This window comes from Pagrus pagrus, assembly GCF_965226575.1.
Source record: "Pagrus pagrus genome assembly, chromosome: 4".
Classification (NCBI taxonomy): Eukaryota; Metazoa; Chordata; class Actinopteri; order Spariformes; family Sparidae; genus Pagrus; species Pagrus pagrus.
In genome coordinates this window covers 19,246,708-19,265,457 of record NC_140188.1, presented here as the reverse complement: position 1 = coordinate 19,265,457, position 18,750 = coordinate 19,246,708, and the positions used below count along the sequence as shown (strand labels likewise).

The window sequence follows — 18,750 nt, the reverse complement described above, 5'->3', positions numbered from 1 at the left end:
TACAGTTTGCACTTACATTCTAAATTAATAGTTAGTAGAGCTGAAACAAATGAATTTGTAACTATTAATTACTATTGCAGCTTGAGTTGCACCATCTATAGTCTGTTTATCAGGTAGTCGATTGACAGAGAAATTACTCGGCTGCTATTTTGATCATATGATTAATCCTTTCAGTCATTTATCAAGAAGGAATGTCAAATATTTTCTGGTTGCAGCTTCTTAAATGTAGATTTTCTTTGTCATGTATGACAGTAAATGAAGAGGCTTTCAGTTTTAGACTGTTGGTTGGACAAATGAAGCAATTTGAAAACCTTGCTTTGGGAAATTGCGATGAGGAAATTCTGTCAAATTATTGACAGATTAATCAACTGAAAATAATTGTTAGATGCAGCCCTAATTGTATCTTTTTCCTAGCTAAAAGGACAAACATTGGTTCAGCTTCTCAATTTTGAGGATTTTCTGCTTGAATATAATTGTCCACTGAATATTTTGGAGTTACATTATAAAATAGACTGTTGGTTGAAAAAAAAAAATTCATTTGAAGACAATCATTTGGGCTTCAGGATATTATGATAGCCATTTTTCACTGTTTACCAACGTTTTTTAGACTAAAAATTAACTGCTTCGAAATAAAATTGGCTGATTAATTTAAATAACTGTTAATTGCAACCCTAATTTGTGTAACAACATTAAAAGGAATAACATGTTTGTCAGTAACGCTCCTCTTACTTAATGATTCCTTATTAATGTGGATTGATAGACACAAATACATCATACAGAGAGTGTGTAAGTCTGTGTATGTCTGTGTGCTAAAGCATGCTTTTATGTGTTCAATTAGCCATGTAATCCTGTAATCTTGTGTAACTCTGTGTTTGACACAGTGTGAGTGTCAGTTTCCCCCCGGGGTATTACTATGTTTGACATTTAGCTGCACATTGTTATAGCACCCCAGATGTGATGTGGGGTAGTGTTGGCATTGGTGAGAATTAAGGAGAACTGGTAGAGAATAAAACCAAAGGGATGATGGGGAATGGGAGGAGATGGCAGGAGGCTGGCCTTTACTTAATAATGTTACATTTTTGTTTTTCTGTGGGTGAAGCTGTGACTGCAGGGCATGAGGGTTAAAAAAAGACAGGGAGGGAGACAGGGGAAAGGGAGGGAACATGTAATTGCATGTAATAGACCTGATAAGAGTGACAAGAGGATGAGGATGGTAATTGAGAGGGATGGAGGAAGGGTGAGAGGGAGAGGGAAGGAATGGAAAGGAGGGGAGAAAAGACACAGAACCCCCTGTCTCAGGGTTTTAAATTTTACTGCCTGATTTGCTGCTGTGAGATTGCGGGGGTAGAAGAAGCAAGAAGCTAAAGGGGGAGAGAGAGCTCCACAGAGGGCAAGCAGAAGGCCCTTCAGCTTTGCATTTGATTGCATGTTGTAAAGTATTGCAATATATTAGATGAACACGAAGGAGAGATCAAAGAAGAAGGGGGGGCAGAGGGCATAAATGTGAGGAGCACTCAGCGAGAAGGGATTCTTGTTCCTTTTTCATTTTCTTCGTAGAATGTGTCCTGTTGCAGTTGTTTTTGTTCTTTTTAAAAAAAAAAATATTTGAAGCTATAGATTAAAATATAGGGATTAAAGAGAGACACAGAAAGGAAGAGGTTAAAGGGACAAAAGCACAAAGGGGTACAAAGAAACCAGAGGGAAGCTGCGAATGTGTGATCTCTGTGCTGCAGGTCCCAGTTGGTTTTTGTCAGGTGATGAAACAAATGCAGTCACAACTTGTGAGGGGGAAGTTTGAGGTAAATGTACTGTATATGAGGTGGTTTTGCTCTGGAATGTGATGATCGCCATGGAGCTATGATTGAGGCAACAGAGAGTGGGTGTGCAGGGTGATTTGCAGCACACAGGGGGTGCAAGTAGCAAGTGCAGAGCTAAACTTAGAGAAGCTACTTTTCTTTGGTTTCTTTGGTCTTGACTGCAGTAGTAGCTAGCAATTAATCCTGAGAGTAGGCTCTTTGTATTTTCACTCTGCTTTGCATTCTGTTTTTGATCAAACAGGTGATGATTTGATGATTTTTGTTTATGTCTATATATACTACAGTACTATTTTAAATGTATTTATCTGTGTGCTATATCTACAACTTTCATTTAATTGTGCAATGACAAATAAATCACCTCAGTATCTGTTCTAACATTCAAGTACCCATGATGCAATGATGACATTATTAGGATATGATGTTTAATATTCACTATTCTTGAAATAGTGACAAATAGGCCTGTCTGCAAATTTCAATATGGATTTTAATATTTGCAGGAAAGTATCCTGTAAAATCACATTAATCTGTGAGTGCAGACTGACTCCTTTCTGTTTGGTTTTGTATCTAAAGCTGATGTGTGTGTGCATGGATGGCTGGGTTTTTTTCAGGGGGAGTGATTGGAGCAAAGGTGTATTTGTGTGAGAGTGTGCTAGTAATGTAAAGTAGCATGGAGAGTGTTTGAGAGAGTGAGAGACAGAAACGGAGTGGCAAAGAGACACATGACGGGCTTACTGAGTGAGAGGGAGAGAGAGAGACGTCTCACACATAAATCCCAGTTGAGACCAGAGCGAAGTAGGTTACAAGCTTTATCGATTTTGATGATGGTAACAGTATGACTGTGTGTGTGCGTGCATGAGTGTGTGTGTGTGTGTGTGTGTGTGAGGGGAAGGACGGTCTGTACCATCTGTCTCCCACTCCTCTCACTGAGACACTAATTACAGGACTTTACACTTCGCTCCACCACGCTCATCATGGGCCTGACTACACACACACACACACACACACACACACACACACACACACATGCACACTGCGATACAGCAGCGGTCAGGGATTGTGGGACCTCCTCTACTTTCAGTGTACGTTTCCTCTCCTCTTCTTTCCCCCTTTCTCTCTGCGTGCTCTTTCCTACCATCATTTGCCATCTTTTATCTTTCTCCCTTTCTCAATCTGTGTCTTGCACTTTTTCTCCTCTTTTTTGACCTCTTCGTGTGCTTCATCAGTTAAACTAGAGCACAGATCAATGATGCCTAATTAGACTGCATTGTATTAATGATAACACACTCAGTAAAAAGGAGGAGGCATTAGAAGATATAACAAGCTCATTGAGTGAGAGAAGAGAGGAGCACTGGTAAAAAGGGAGAGAATGGGAGATTTTTGATCTTTTCTTCAATCACCACAGAGAAGGGGAAGAGATAAAAGGGAGAGGAAGGGAAATTAAAGAGGGGAATCCTATCATATTCTTTGCCAGTGTGTACAACCCTTCATTAGCATAAATTCCAGGTCACCCACTTTCTCTGGCAAAGAAATGGGTGCCACAGTAGGGAGACGCTTTCTCTGACATAAATTTGAGCTTTTTGTGAGGCGCACGATAGCAGGCAAGGTACTGCAGTGGGCATGTTTTAAAAATCAGTGGGGATCAAGTCTTTAACGGTCATTTTTTACACCAAAAATCATTGTCTCCGAGGAAGAATTACATAATTTGTGATGGCAAGTCGTGACTTGAACTGAATCAATAAGAATTATCATTATGCATCTTCCATTATACTGTATGTGATTTCATGTATCTATCTTTACATCTCTATCTATCTGCTGATTTACAGGCAACTATGGTGAAAGTGGGATGGAAGCATTCAAGGACATGGCGGCCAAAGAGGGCATCTGTATCGCCCACTCTGGTAAGATACTCAGGTCAAGATAACTACAGTAAACTAAGAAATTTTAATCTAAAACTTTACAGCATAGCATTTTTACTCAAACAGCAATAAGCCGCACTTACATGTAGTTAAACATTGACACCATGGTGTTGGCAGTTATGAATTTAAAAGCTGTCTCAGGTTGCAGACATCCTCTAAAGAAAAAAGACATGCAGTATATTTTACAATAAAGGTCGGCCTGTTGTTTTATTACCTTGTGATACATTTCACACTGCGGATGTCAGGTGGTTGACACTTCAGCACAACTGAATAAAATAAGTAATGAAGTAGAGAAACTGTGACATAGAAAACAAAAGACAGCCAACACCTCACAACACATGATGCAAGAGAGATCCAAACGTATCACAACCATCACAGACTACATCTGCATGTGTCTGACATTCTGTCCCCAGGCAAAATCTGGAGCAATGCTGGAGAGCAGAGCTTCGACCGGCTACTGGAGAGACTGATGGCCCACTTGCCTAAGGCCAGGGTGGTGGCATGTTTCTGCGAAGGCATGACTGTCCGCAACATCCTCATGGCCATGAGACGCCAGGGACTGGTCGGAGAGTTCCTACTCATCGGCAGGTCAGTGGAGATCTCTTGTGGTACATTATGTTGAGCAGTGGTACATTGCCCTATATAAGGGAAATTTAGGGTTTCCCCCAGCAACTTCTCTCTGACTACATGTTGGACAAGTTACTTACTGAAGTGATATAATGGAGATTTATCAATAGGTCCTTGATTTCTTCTGTCTACTCTGTGCCAGTGAATGTTGCTCAGTTAATAGATATGATCGGATCAGTAACAACGGTTAAAATCCATTTAAAAAAAACCCCAACTGTTTTATAACTAGCGTATTCCATGATATTTATAGCCAGGCAACTATATTCAAAATATGTGATCCTGGGGATTTCAGTCACTGGATGTTTTGGAGGGCAGATGGAGAGGCAAAGCAGTGGCTCTGCATGAGCATAACCCTCTTAACGAGCCATTGATGATGATAAACGCAGAGCTATTAATGTTAAAATAAGCTCAGCTAGTAAAGATCTACTCAAAACTTTATGTAACCAAGTTCTTTGCATAAAATGTGAATCTAGAGCTGCTTGCGTTCTCCAACATTTTTCAGTTATTCCGCTGATTGAGCCATTTGCCTCAAACATTTCCCAACTGACACATGTTATTTCCTAATTTTGTGAGATTTTTTTTTTTTTATTAATTGCCATTATGCAAATGAGTAACGAGTCTAACAGACCAAACATTGTAATTAGCTGAGCTGATTTAGACAGATCCAGACATTTCTTCTTTTTGATCAGCTAAGTTTCTAGACTGTTTATTTCAGCAGACCCTGGTAATACAGTGGCAGCCAGGACTCTGCTTTCTTCTTAAGACTCCTTTTCAAACATGTTAATTTGGCCAGTTAACTTTGAACTCTGTGACTTGTTAGTGAAAGAAGTTTGAGATTTTTGCCGTGTCTCTGTAAAATGGTGGATTAGTTTTCTGCATATTACAAAGCACAAAGCCTACTGAATGGTGTTCATAGACTATACATCCAAACAGCAATAGACATTCACAAAAACACACATGGACCCACATGCTGTTTTTGGAGGTGGTTTTCACATCATGCTTCGTTCTCACTTATATGAATTCCTCCTACAGTTCACTTGCAAAAATAACCCTCCAAATGGACTGTTTTAATGTACATCTGTGTGTGTGTGTGTGTGTGTGTGTGCATGTATGCATGTGTGTCTATGAAAGTTGCCTCTCAGCTTCTTGAGTTCTGGTTGCCATGTCAACTGTATAATAAACATATGATGAATAATGAGTTTATCACCTATGCCAGCCAACATGCAAAAAACAAAACATACTTTGAGAAGCTCCTCATGTGATTACCATTCAAATGCCATAAATATAATTCTATTTAATTCTATTCTACTCTTCCCCCCAGTGATCTGCGCTGTGTAACTAAATCATAGCAGTTTTGTTGCCATCACAACCATGATGCACATTATCACCACACTCATCGTATACATCATCATCATCATCTTCATCTACATCATCATCATCGTCATCCTGCTGAGAGTGAGGTAAATAAAACCATACTGAATATGCTTTGCTTCTTGTTAATTTGCTTTGTCTTGCCATTAGAGATGAAAGTGGAAGGAGGGAAAGAAAGATCAGGTCGGGATGGATGAGCTAAAGTCATAATGTTGATATTCTGTCATGGGTTAAGTTGTTTTTAAGTTGTGGCTATTTATAATACAGAAGGATTTGGGGGTAATGTCAGTCCAAATAATATTACTCAGGAGCCCATCTATTTAGAGTCCTGGCCCGAAGCTACAAAACCGAGGAAAAACCCACTACAGTGCTCTCCCCGCCTCTAACAATTACTGTGAATGTGCCTTTGAGCAAAACACTTAACCTCCAACTGGTCCAGTGGAGCAGTTCAATGGTTAGCAGTAGAAATATATTGAAGCTCCTAAATGGGAATGTGTGGAAGTGGATAAAAGTCAAAACAAATGTCATTCTCAGTCAGAGTTAGAGGGGTGAAAAATTCTCATTCACTGCTGCAGAGACCTGTGGTTCAACTGTGTGCATTCCAATAAACCCAATTTGTGGTTTTGGCAGGTTCTTAACCTTGTCGCTGGTTTGTCATGTTTCTTTTATTTGATATTCAAAGCAAATGCATGGAGGAGAGAGGGATCAGGGGTAAAGCAGGAACCTCTTCTGGTGAAGCTCATTGCTGTCAGGTACAAAATGAGGCAGCTGGTGTAGCACATGGCTGTCTTAACTCCTCTGAGGGCTGCAGTTCAGGGGGAAGTGGACATTCCCAATTAGGAAGAAAAAAGGGGAAAACATTTGCAGCTTAATAAATAAAAGATAAGAAGGATGACAAGACCATGTATTGTTCACCACATTGACTCTGAAATTGGCACAGCCATTTGCGATTTGTTCCATTTGAACAACAACAACCTAATAACGTGTTATTTATTTGATATTAAATCTGAGAAGTTATCCTGACATCACTTACTGCCAAATTAAATGAACTTAGTCCAACTTAGTCCACTTAGTTTCCTTCAATCATGCAGCATCTTGATAACAGTAGAGCAGTCTCCCTTATTTAATACTGTATATTAGGTTGTCACTTAAAATTTCTTGAACTAAGTGAAAAGGAATTTACATCGACTACAGCTCTCACATCATTTGGCTTTCCACTTGTGTGAAGAAAATAGTTTTCTAAGGCTGAATATAGGCCTTAATGGATTCCTAAAATTGATATTTTTTGCAGCACATCTTGTACTCCTTCGTCGGCGGCCAGTCTGTTTTGATTAGGAGGGTTAATTGAATATCAGCCTTCGTTAGCGTCAGCATCATAAACGGACTGTAGCTGTAAATTAGAGATGGTCACGGGTGGGTGCCTTGCTCACAGGAGGTCTGTGGAAGGAACTTCTGATTAGCCCAGTTGGGCAGACATTCGTTTAACACCAGGATAATTACATTACCACAAGAGCACACAGACGATTATTCAGTTACCTAGGGCAGATTTGGTCATTAATGGAGTCGAATACCACAAGCTCTCTAGATCTCCTGATTACATTTCTACTGTTTTCGATGCTGTGGGAGGAATGTATGATCATTAAATTGAGCTGTGAGCTGGATGCCGTACAATAATTCAAGATGAACGTTTGATTTTTTCTGAAGTCTGTCTGTATTATCGCTGCTAGTATTGTCTGTGTCAGTCTTGAAATTGATCTTGCTGTAAAGGAATTTCCACATGTTAAGTCTCATAAGTTCAGTCCTAAATTCATCGATATACACCAACCTCTCTGCTCACCCAGGAGGTGAAGTTACGCTGAGGTCATGCTCAGGGTCACAGGCTTCTCTGTGTGCAGAGGTTCCTCTCTCTCTCCGTACAGTCATAGTGGAACGGTTGTATTGAGTAGCTGGGGAGATAAGGTGTGCTGTCTCCCAGACAAACGAGGTCACGTGCTTGTTCCTCTTGCATCTAACCTTCACGATATCTCATACGAGAGATGCACTGGCTCCATGATGGACCAAACTCCATATTGTCCCATCAAGAACAATGTGATTTACTGTAGGTAAGCACGTTTCCACAGAGTATTCTGTGGCGGGTTAAATAGTCACAGACTGGTAAGTGTCCTTCAGAATTGCCATAGCATTACATTGTGTTACTACATGTACTGTTGAGCCTGTTCTCCTCGATCGAGCTTCATTGAATACTTCAACGTAATGCATCAAGTCTCCTGAATCTCCTCTCTCACCGGGTTAATCAGATAAACGAAAATTCATCAGCACATGCGGCTTCTCCCTTTTTGAATTGGTCACTCTCTAATGAGTTCTGGTCCCCAGTTTGTTAGTGAATTTCTTTGATCTTGACACTTTCTCCATCCTCTCATAGTGTGCTCATGAGGAACACATTTACTGTACACCTTTTGACAAAACATAACCCACTTCACCTGTCTGTACAGGCCCTCTCTGACATGGCTTTACAACTTGCTCATGATGATTTGGACGTTGTTAGCAACCTCTTGCCTACTTAACCTTAATCTCTTTCTTCTGAATATAATTGAAGGCTCTTACATGACAAAGTACTTGCATAATTTCAAGATACAACATTTATTGTGCACTTTTGTCATTTGTGAATTATGTATATAGTATTTATATACCTTCAGATATGATACTACATTAACATTAACACAATATATAAAATACACTGTTTAAAGATCTATTTAGTGCAGCGAAGGCTTCAGAGCGACATCAGAAATACTGTCAGTGCCGGCTATTTACATGAATTTGCCCTGAGCAGGCACTCAGTTTCTACGCGTTTCTAGTGTTTGATTTTTTTATGTTCTTCTAGAAATAATCCTAAAAACCCACAGCAGGTCCTGGGGCTAACTACCACATCATAAGAAAACTATGTCACTCACTCACACACGCACACACACACACACACACACACACACACTGAGGCTGGTTTTGGAGCCTGAATGTATCGATTGCTGCTGTCCTATAATTTCTCATGGTGCCAAGCAGGCTACAGACCCATTAATGAATAGCTGGGCTGAAATAAATATCTAGAGCCACATGGGACACACACAACACCTCCCCCACACCCACACACTTACAGTACACATACACACACTTACCAGCACAAATTCACATGAACCTGTGTACATTTCCCCCCCCCCTGAATCACACGGTAACCTCTTTTATTCATCATTAAGTGAAGCAGACTCTCCTTTCTCAAGTTCAGGTGAGGTCTAATCAATGACACAAATACATCTGTGTCAGCCAGCAATTGTAAAATGTTACATCCCATTGCAGCCATGCAGAGCTACCCCACATATCGTATCCATTTTCTATCCATTTTCTATCCATTTTGAAGCCTTACGTTTGGCATCACGACCGTCGCCATCTTGGTGTTTTGGAACCAGAAATGACCATATTTGAGATGCAATGCTATACCTCTATCCTGATTTACATTTGCCAGGGTAGCGACTTGTCAATCACAAGGGTAACAAACCCAAAAGCATACCCTAATTTATTGTCTATTTTACTTTAAATGGGACCATAATTTACAAAATGAACATTATGCTGTAAACTCATTAGGGAGGGAACTGTTTACTGAGGTAATACATCAAAGGAGAAGTAGGGTTATTTCCTCATAAGCTTACTTGCAATCAGACTTCTTTTTGAAACCAGTGGAGTTGCCCCCTGCCGACCTTTAGAAATAATGCAGGTTTAAGGAATTTTCGTATTAGCTTCACTTTTCCTCAATGGCTTGGTCCAAATTTTATACAGTCTTTAATCCAAACACAGTTTTTCAATGATCCAAGGCGATTGTAGCAGATATGAACATATGTTGTCTGACTTGTTAGTCAAAAATTGTTAGACTAATTCCTCTAAATGACATATTACAGAACGATTGCAGTTTGTGTGTTAGTTTGTGAAGCAAATGTATAGATGTATGGCTAATTGTGTCAGGCAGCAGAGCTTAAAATGTTATTTACCTTCTTGTGTACACACATGCTCACGCAAAATGCACTGATGCACTGTCCCTCCTCCCTATAAATCTTCAGGCTCTGCAAGGCAGTCAGTGATAAAAGCTATGGCTTATCATGTGGTTGACTTCACAGCAATAACATCTCTGTATTTTATGGTCTATACAGTTGGAAATGTATGTCACACAATCACTCTCTGGATTTTACCTCTTTCTGGATGTCCACTGCATCATAGATTTCTCACCTGCAGCTGTTTTGCAACAGATTACATCCTGTGTACTGTGAACGTCCTTGCCGAGGAGACCCAAGTTGCTAAAAACCAGCTAAAACATTATATGACAACGGGATTGGTTAAAACCAATGTAGGCTAGTTTTGCAGCCTTACAGTTGAAGCAGTGAAGTTGCATTTTCATGGCAGCCGACATGTAACCAAGGCTAGTTTCAGTGTGTTTTCATGAGCTGCAGATATTTTAACTGGTGCTGATGAAACGACTGTACAGTTGAATGAATTGAAAGAGAATAGTTTGAATCAAAAGTCAAAAAGCAGACTCTCTCCGGAGATCATCCAGCACAAGTCTGCACCCCTTCTGCCTGCTGTTGCCATGGAAATATCCCCTACCATATTTGGATGAATCCAGCATAGCAGCTGGGGTGATATGTGGCGCATGCGCATGTGTTTATGTGAATGGCTCTGTGCATGCGTGGGTGCATCTATATATTTGTGTGTGACTGTCAGGTTTTTCTGTCATATTGTGAGAGTGCCATTAACAACACTCAGCACTGTCAGGAGAAGAGCTTACTGATAATGCTAATGGACGTTTCAGAGCCTGAACATAATATTCTACGACCCCACTGTCCTATCGTGTCCCATAACTCTTGTTTTGTCACGTTTCTCATCTGTGTCAGACTCTCCTTCATTCCTAATGCTCTTTTTCCTTGCTTATCTGTCTGTTCCTTTCCCTCTCTCATATGTTTTTATCTCACTGTCTCTCACTCTCTGTCAGTGTCCCTCTCTGAATCCAGCTGCTTGTGTTTTGTCAGAGAGTAAAAGTGTGATATATGAGAACAGAGACCCTGAACTGATCATTTAACAGAGGTCAGACCCCTGCAGTGTCCCACTTAACACCACAGCTGTCTGTCTCCTTGTGGTTTTAAATTGAGAGAAATTGTAAAGAGGGGTTAAACGGCACCTCGTGGCAAAACCTCAAAGCGGCTCAAGATGCCTAAAAGCGGCACATCCTAAAAATTGATTTTTAGTGGTTTGTACACCGGCATGGTAGCGAGAGGAGATCAAAGACATGGTGAGGGCAGAACAGGGAAACAGAGCGAAGAGGGGAAGGAAAGATGCAAAGAGCCGAGGAATGGAAAAGAAGGGAGAAGATTGGAGAGAGGAAAGATTAGCAGTTGAGGGCAGAGCAGAGAGGACAGGTATTGTGTATCAGTGTGTGTGTGTGCGTGTATTTCAGATGGTAATAAAAGATTTCTTGCCAGACATGAAAAGCAAATCCCACGCAGTAGGAGAGTAATTTATGAATCACCGCTGGGTTTGGGATGTATCTACACTTGCAAGCACACACATTTACATGGGCACACATAAAGAGACTCACACATACTGTACATTGCACACAAATAAGGGTTTTTTCCAGTCTGTGAGCTGACATGGAGCTGTGTAATGCTTGCTCGTAACATGTTAATTTACCCTTGATTAAAACAAGAGCTGCTTTGTGCAATTTAATTGGTGGAATGATGGAAATTAATTTTGCTCTTTCTTTTCATAACTTTGCAATAAAAGACTGCCTGTAATTAAACACAGGGGAATATGAAGGGAAGAATGATGGATAGATAAAAAAAGGGAGGGCGATGGAGGATTAAGAAAAATGTGTTTTTCATGGTTACTTGCGTATGCGTGTGATACGACATCATCATTGTGTCTTTCCTGACATGTCAGTTATATAAATGTGAGGCACCGTGCATGTATGCAGGTGTGTGTGGGTGTGTGTGAAAGAGAGTGACTGTCTGTGCCTGTTTAAGTGTAGTGAGTGAATGCTCTCCCTACGGTGCGGTCTCATTGTGAGATCAATAAATGGCTTCTCCTTGGAGGCTCCCTCAGGGAGATGCATCAACCGAACACACACACGTACACACATACTGCATGTTCTTGACACTGTTGCTGAAATGCGAGTAAACAGTCCAAATGTGTTTAAACTGGGTTTAAAAATCCAACATTTGAAGTCGGTGTTAATCACTCAAATCTTGTTTCGAGCTCCCAGTAGTCTGAACAGGGGCATCTAGCTTTGAGACCGAGTTAATCTCCTTCTTTTCAGGGAGTGTTTGGATTTCTGGAAGCCGAATCACTAATCTACACCATGCTTAGATTTTCCGAGGAGATTTCTATTCCTCCGTGCAATTATTGAGCCACCTGTCGTTTCAAATGCGATATCATTCGTGGGTTCTCAGATTCAATTTAGCAGAACATACTGATGGCTGATCTGAAGAGAACTAAAGTCCTAATGTCAGATCCAGGCTAACCTCTATTTCAATAACTTCTGTAACTCAATGCAGTACCGCTCCCGTTAACATTTTCAAGTGCAGCATAGCTGGTACAAAGTTTATCGTAACATTTTCTTCTAAAGTAATTTTTTCACCTCTGTAGTTGTAGCTGTTGTAAGCTCTGAGTTATGCATTTGAATTAGGTTTTTCTTACTTCTGGCACAAAGTCCAGATGTCCAGTTTTCACTTTGGTTCCCTATATTTGACTTCTTTGTGCAAAATGTTGCATTTGTTGTTCCATTGGGTGTGATTTAAAGTCAAAATCTTAAGTGTAATTGTGGACGCCACTGGTCTGGTTCTCTTTGGCTCTTTGTTACAAGATAAAAGATCAGTTTATATCCATTTGAAGTTGTAATATCACTGTTTGATCCAAAGCATTTTTCATGAACAAATGGCCTGTATTTATAGAGTGCTTTTCTCAGCGCCCACTCTAAGCACTCTTCAGCACAAGTCAGCATTTACCCATTCATACACTGGTGGCAGAGGCTACCATGTACGGTGCCACCTGCTCATTGGGAGCGATAACCATTCATACGCATGGACATCTGCATGGACCGGGAATTGAACCACTGACTCTCCAACTGGCAAACGACCGCTCTACCTCCTGAACCCACAGCCATAAAATGGTCAAATTTTTTTAAATCAAATTTTACTTGATCTTCGAACTCCTGACCTTGTTCTTCTTCGTTAAGATCTTCACTATCTTTTTAGCAGGAACTCGCATTTAATGGAATGTCTATTTTTTTAGGATTTGTACACAAAACTGCGGTCCAAGTGAACTCAACCAGGAGATCTTTAAACATTATGCTAATGCAAACCATAACCAAAACCTTATCCTGAGCCGAGGAAAAAGACCTTTACTTAATATTCAACAAAACACTCAAAACTCTTTAATAATTTGACAGATATCCGGCCACCTTTCATTGGATTTGCTATTTCAAATATTTTTTTAGAAAACATTTTTTTGTCATTGTTATTGACATTCTTTTGTTGCATCAAGGCCTTTTTTCTGTAGATTTGACAAAGAATGGAATTCATAAAGCAATGTGCGTTGGATCTCTTTCTTCATTGGTGTCAGAAGTGTCAACCACATATCAAAGAACTCTGTCAGTGAGTTTATGTCTTCACACTTTAAAGTGCAATGAAACTCCACCTTGGCTTTCATTTTCTGTTGTCAGTTTGGGTAAAGTCCTCTAAGACAGCCGATCAAAAGGCTGCTGAACTGAAACTACCCAAAATCAAAGAATTCTTCATTCAGCTCACAGGTCTTTCTCTTTCTTTCTCTGTCTCTCTCTCAATGTCTGTCCTTTGCACCTCCATATCTACTCCTCCTCCTTCTCTCTCTTCCTGCCCCTATCTTTCATTGTTTCCTTTCTGGTCTCCATATTGAATTTGCGAAGGTCTGCTCATGAATGTTTGTTTGCGTGGGGTGGAAAGACTTGCCAGGGCAACAGCTCCCCTGTTGCTCGGTCTTCTGAAAAAATGTCCTCCTCAACAATTTTGGCATAAGACTAGCTTTGAGTTCAGTTATTTTTACAGCAGACAGCTTCTTTTTTCATCAGGCCGTAATGATGAGAGCCTGCAGCTGCTCAAATACCATGTAAATAATTATTCAATTTGAGTTATATATAACCGTATACTGTATTTATGTATTCGCTAAATATATGAAGAGAATACAAATGAGAATCATACTAAAACAACAAAAACTTGAATGAAAGAAATGAATCTTGAGAGTCCATTACAGGCTTTTTGACAGCAGTGCCTTGTAGCAGTTGTCTGTTTGTGTCTGATGGTGTCGCATAATTCAGGTATTTTATACTAAAGTCGGCACGTGTCCATATAGTAGTATCAATGATTAACACGAAAACAGGAGCACCTGTTATTAAATACTGTACAGTATTTTCCAGTCTAATATAACAGTCTAAGTGGAAGTTATACATTTTTTAGACACAAGACACTCCTAGAGAGGTGTTAGTGCTGTTGTATAATGTATTGTTCTTGCTGTTATTGTGTTGTGGATTGTATTGTGTCGCTATTGTGTAGGATGTTAGCTGTACGTTTGTTTTAATGGGATGTTTAGCCCACTGAAATATCATTTCACCATGCAGCACCAAAGACTTGCATTGACCTTGTATCACTGGTACATGGCAAATTGGGTGCAGGTTATTTTTTCGCAACAGAACGGAGCACAAGGGTGGTTAAAACGAAAAGTAACCTACCAATGACAGCTGAATATATTTGTTTTAACATCAGATTATGTTTGTGAACTTGCTCGTCTTACCACTTGCTACACTCAAGACAAATACACTCAAGAGTAGGAGCTTTTCTCTTTTAATTTCACTCTGAAGTTGGTAGAAAACTGAATTTAAGGTTTGACTTGGACCTGTCTACCCACTCATTTACTGAACAGCGAGTCATGATTACTTTTCTGCAAAGTATAACACGTTTTAAATTAAAATCATCTATTTGACAAATCCATTTTTTTTTTTTAATCAAGGATCATGGAGTGATTACACCTCCTGTTTATAATCATCACTTTTGGAAAAAAGCTGTATTTTTGTGGTTTGGCAGTTTCAGTAAAAACCCACAGTTTAAGTAAGTGACATTTCAATGGTGTCGTATCAATGAACAAGAAACAGCATGTTTAATGAATAAGGACTGTGAATTCAAACTTCTATCAATCATACAACTGTCCAAAGACTCTTTCTGGTTCCATCCTTCTGAGTGAATCAATATATAACAGGCTGCTTCAGAATGTTTCCAAAAATCAAATCATTAGACAGTTCTGCTGCTGCACATCCTCTTCATCTTCATCTTTTTTCTCTCTGATTAATGACTGCGAGTGATCGCTCTGCAGTCAGAGCGGAGGGAAAAACAGAGAGATTCAAGAACAAAAGAGGAATGCACAGAAATTTCTAATGGTATTCCAACTCTCAGAGTCTCCTGACAGGGAATTAAGGGGTTTGCCATATGTAGGGCAGACCTTTGGGCACACACACACACAGACACACATGCACAGATAATGTAGACACATGCACTTTCACACACAAAACACTCCCACATACACAAGTATACACCTATATGCACCTGTATTCTGTTTCTTGGCTTCCTTACATGTAAACATACAAAAAATGCATGTGTATGCATATACACACACACTTAGGCATGCTCTGACACACAAACATACCTACAAACACATATTCATCCTCTTATTGCTCTCCCAGGGAATGGCCTTATCCTCTTACAGCACTCCAATGGGAAAAGTGCTGGGAATTAGAGAGGATAGGAGGGGGAGATAGACAGACAGATGGACAGAAAAGACAGAGAGACAGAGACAGTAGGAAAGGGAGCTAGTGAGAAGGTTACCCAGAGTAATCATATATATGTCCTTGTGTGAATTTGTGTGTTTATAAATGTGTGTGTTGGTACAACAAACTGTGTTGTTTGCACGGTTTGTCTGTTGTGAGTTCTCAGTTCGGCAGTTTGCTGCTCATTTTCTGAGATTTACACTGTGGGATTATACAGAGTGTTACGTCAGCCCAGTGGCTCAGCATTCTCAAATACACACTCACTCACAAGCACACACAAACACAGAAATAATCCTTTTTATAGTCGTTATAATAATCCACAGAGGAATCTAAAGGGTTTCCCCTTTTGTTTTTCTGTTTAATTTTTGAGACATGCAAACGCTCTGTACACGCACTTTCTCTTTCGCTGGTATCGAGTGAACATAAATTAATGACAACAAAGATCTCATCAGTACGCAAATAAGCACTGATGTTTGCTCTTCATTTCATTTATACACTTGACTTTCTGTATCTCTACTTTATTTCCATAATCGGCAGCAGATTCTCTGCCTCATTCTCTCTTCTCAAAATACACTTGCTCTTCATCCATCATACATTTGAAAGGCTATCTGTGAAGAATTGCCCTGCTATCTCCTGAAGTGTCTGGACAGGAAATGAATTGGCCCTTAATTTAGCTCCGACTCTGAACCAGGCAAAGGTAATTAAGAGAAATATGAACTGTGATGCCTGTGAGCAATGGCAAGAACCCTACTGAGGCAAAAGACACGAATAAGGAAAAATTGAAACTGCTGAGTGTTTTTGTCAGATACTATGTTTTAAATTGTTTTTCTGCTTTTGTGTGAGCAGAACAGAAAAATGGCAGCAATTGTTGAAATGGGATTACGTGACGCAGGCCTCGAGAAAGAAAGCATCTAATCCTCAGTATTTCATTAACTGTCTCCTTTGTCTTGTTATTGAGTTTTTAAGAGGACAGCTCTTCCTGGCATGTTACAGGAAGAGTAACAGCAGCTTGTATTGATTCATCACATCAGGCAATTTGTTCAGTTGCCTAATGTTTTAATGGGTCACAACAAGAAATGTGTCATCAAATTAAACTAAACACTACTGAAAATGGGTTGCATTGGCTGATTATTGCAAATATCATGAAAAATGGACTGACTTACACTGGCTTCTGGCATGACATGTTCAGACCAAAATTAACAAGTCATTTATACAGAGAAAAATGAAAAGGTGTTGATATGTTGTGGCTGGAGCCATTATACATTCAGGTTACTGCCATCTGTTCATCTGTCCGTCTGTTTATCCTTCCCATTCTTGTGGATATCTCAGGACTGCCTTGGGGCAATTCCATCCAATTTGGCACGAACATCCACTTGGACTAAGAGGTAAATGGAAAGGAATTTGATGGTCACAGGTCAAAGTCAAGCTTACTGTGACAGCACATAATTTTTTGTAGGTTTTTTGGCCGTGACTCAAGAATTCATTAGCTAATAATGACATAATTTCACACAAATATCTAATAGTATAAAATGATGAAGTCATGGCATCTTTATCCAATGGCCAGTGGTCAGCTTATATGATCTACAAATAAACGTATGGCCAGATTGTGATATTTCACATACTGTAGGGTGGATGCTAAATTGGTGACACTAATCTTGGGTACCCACTTTGAATCTTTGATCTTCGGTGCTGCAGTGTTTAACGTGTGTGAAGCATCCACATTTTACAATTTATAGCTTCTTGGTGTTCTATCAGAATCGGTTCTATTGGCCAAACATGTGAATACAAACAAGAATTTGACTGTTTTTTGGTTTATCTCAATGAACTTACAAACTAATAGACATACAGCAGTAGTCCAACATAAGTTCATTGGTGGTGCTGATATTGGGCTTCAGTTGATTGGGGATGCACAATAGGACAAAACTCTGTATCAGCCTCTGTACTCGTCTGTAACAATAGTCTCTAAGTGAAGACGGCATGTTTGTCACTGGGAATTACTCCCTGGAATCATATACCAATATTATTTTGCCAAAAATACACTTGATACATTTCATTACATTCCTTCAAAGTAGTCACTACATATATTAGAAAGACATGGTTGTAAACTGTAAGTTGACTGGGCTGGCAGGAGGCATACAATTGCAGGGCAGTAATTCTAGTTTTTATGGAAAAATAAACAACCTAATAATCAACCAAATACTTCTTGGCCTTTTGGGTCTTCTTTTCTTTCAGAAATTAGCAAGCAATGATAACATCATTTTATTGTTATGTTTTCTAGTCTGCCACTGTAGAGTAGCTTAAAGCTCCTGTTAGTAACATAGTAGCACTGACTGTTTGGGTTTCCCAACTTGTCAAATGCTGACACTTTGGGATTGTACTGTAGGTCGGGATGGCCGCCATCCGAAAGAGAGTTGACCAAAAGCATCAGTATTTGGAATGAGACTCGAGATTAAGCTATCTTACTAACAGGAGCTTTAACCTTGATTTCCCAATGACATGAAACCTCAGAAACAAGGAGGAGGAGGGGAGGTATAACAGAGTTCATTGCCTGCCAATTCACATCCTTAAGGCAAAGTCATTGATCAACAAAATTGATGAGCTGTCAGAAACTGTATCCAGATTTGTAATTAGGAGTTGGATTTTCCTATCAGAAACTTGGCTGACTGATAGTACTACTGCTGCATATGTTTTACTGATTTCCACTATACTGACAAAGTGTCTCTGGTGTCTGTTGAGGAGGTCATTCACAGAAAGATGGGAAGGAAGTCTAAGTCCATTTTGCAAAATTGTATGCACCCTCCGTCGTGTTCTGATGAGCTACAGATTCTCCTTAACACCACGCTCAGACACAGGAGATTTGGGCTGATTTTGTCCCGATTTGCCTCTCCAGACATTCGGTGGTGAATGCCAGAATTACCAGAATTTCTGGTAATGTGAGGGGTATACAGGTCCAGTCTTGAGCCTCCGGAACTGCTCGCAAACTGATTGGGACAACAACCGATAGTTTCAAATACGTTTGATATTTAGAATTTAAGATTTGGTTGGTTACCTCAGTTTTTTCCGAGTAGGACCTCAATAGCGAGAGACATTGCGAAGCAGCTTATAGGACTGCTAGGCAACAACAAACAAGCCCATG

At 39.9% G+C, this 18,750-nt stretch overlaps 1 protein-coding gene across 3 annotated transcripts in view; it reads left to right on the top strand.

The window, feature by feature from the left end:
- The window catches only part of grm5b (glutamate receptor, metabotropic 5b), a 77,144-nt gene that overhangs the window by 14,378 nt on the left and 44,016 nt on the right, over positions 1-18,750 (top strand). For all 3 annotated transcript variants that reach the window (XM_084350045.1, XM_084350046.1, XM_084350047.1), the window contains exons 5-6: positions 3,641-3,715; positions 4,147-4,321. In XM_084350045.1, coding sequence (XP_084206171.1) covers positions 3,641-3,715; positions 4,147-4,321 — 250 coding nt within the window. The remainder of the gene's footprint in view (positions 1-3,640; positions 3,716-4,146; positions 4,322-18,750) is intronic.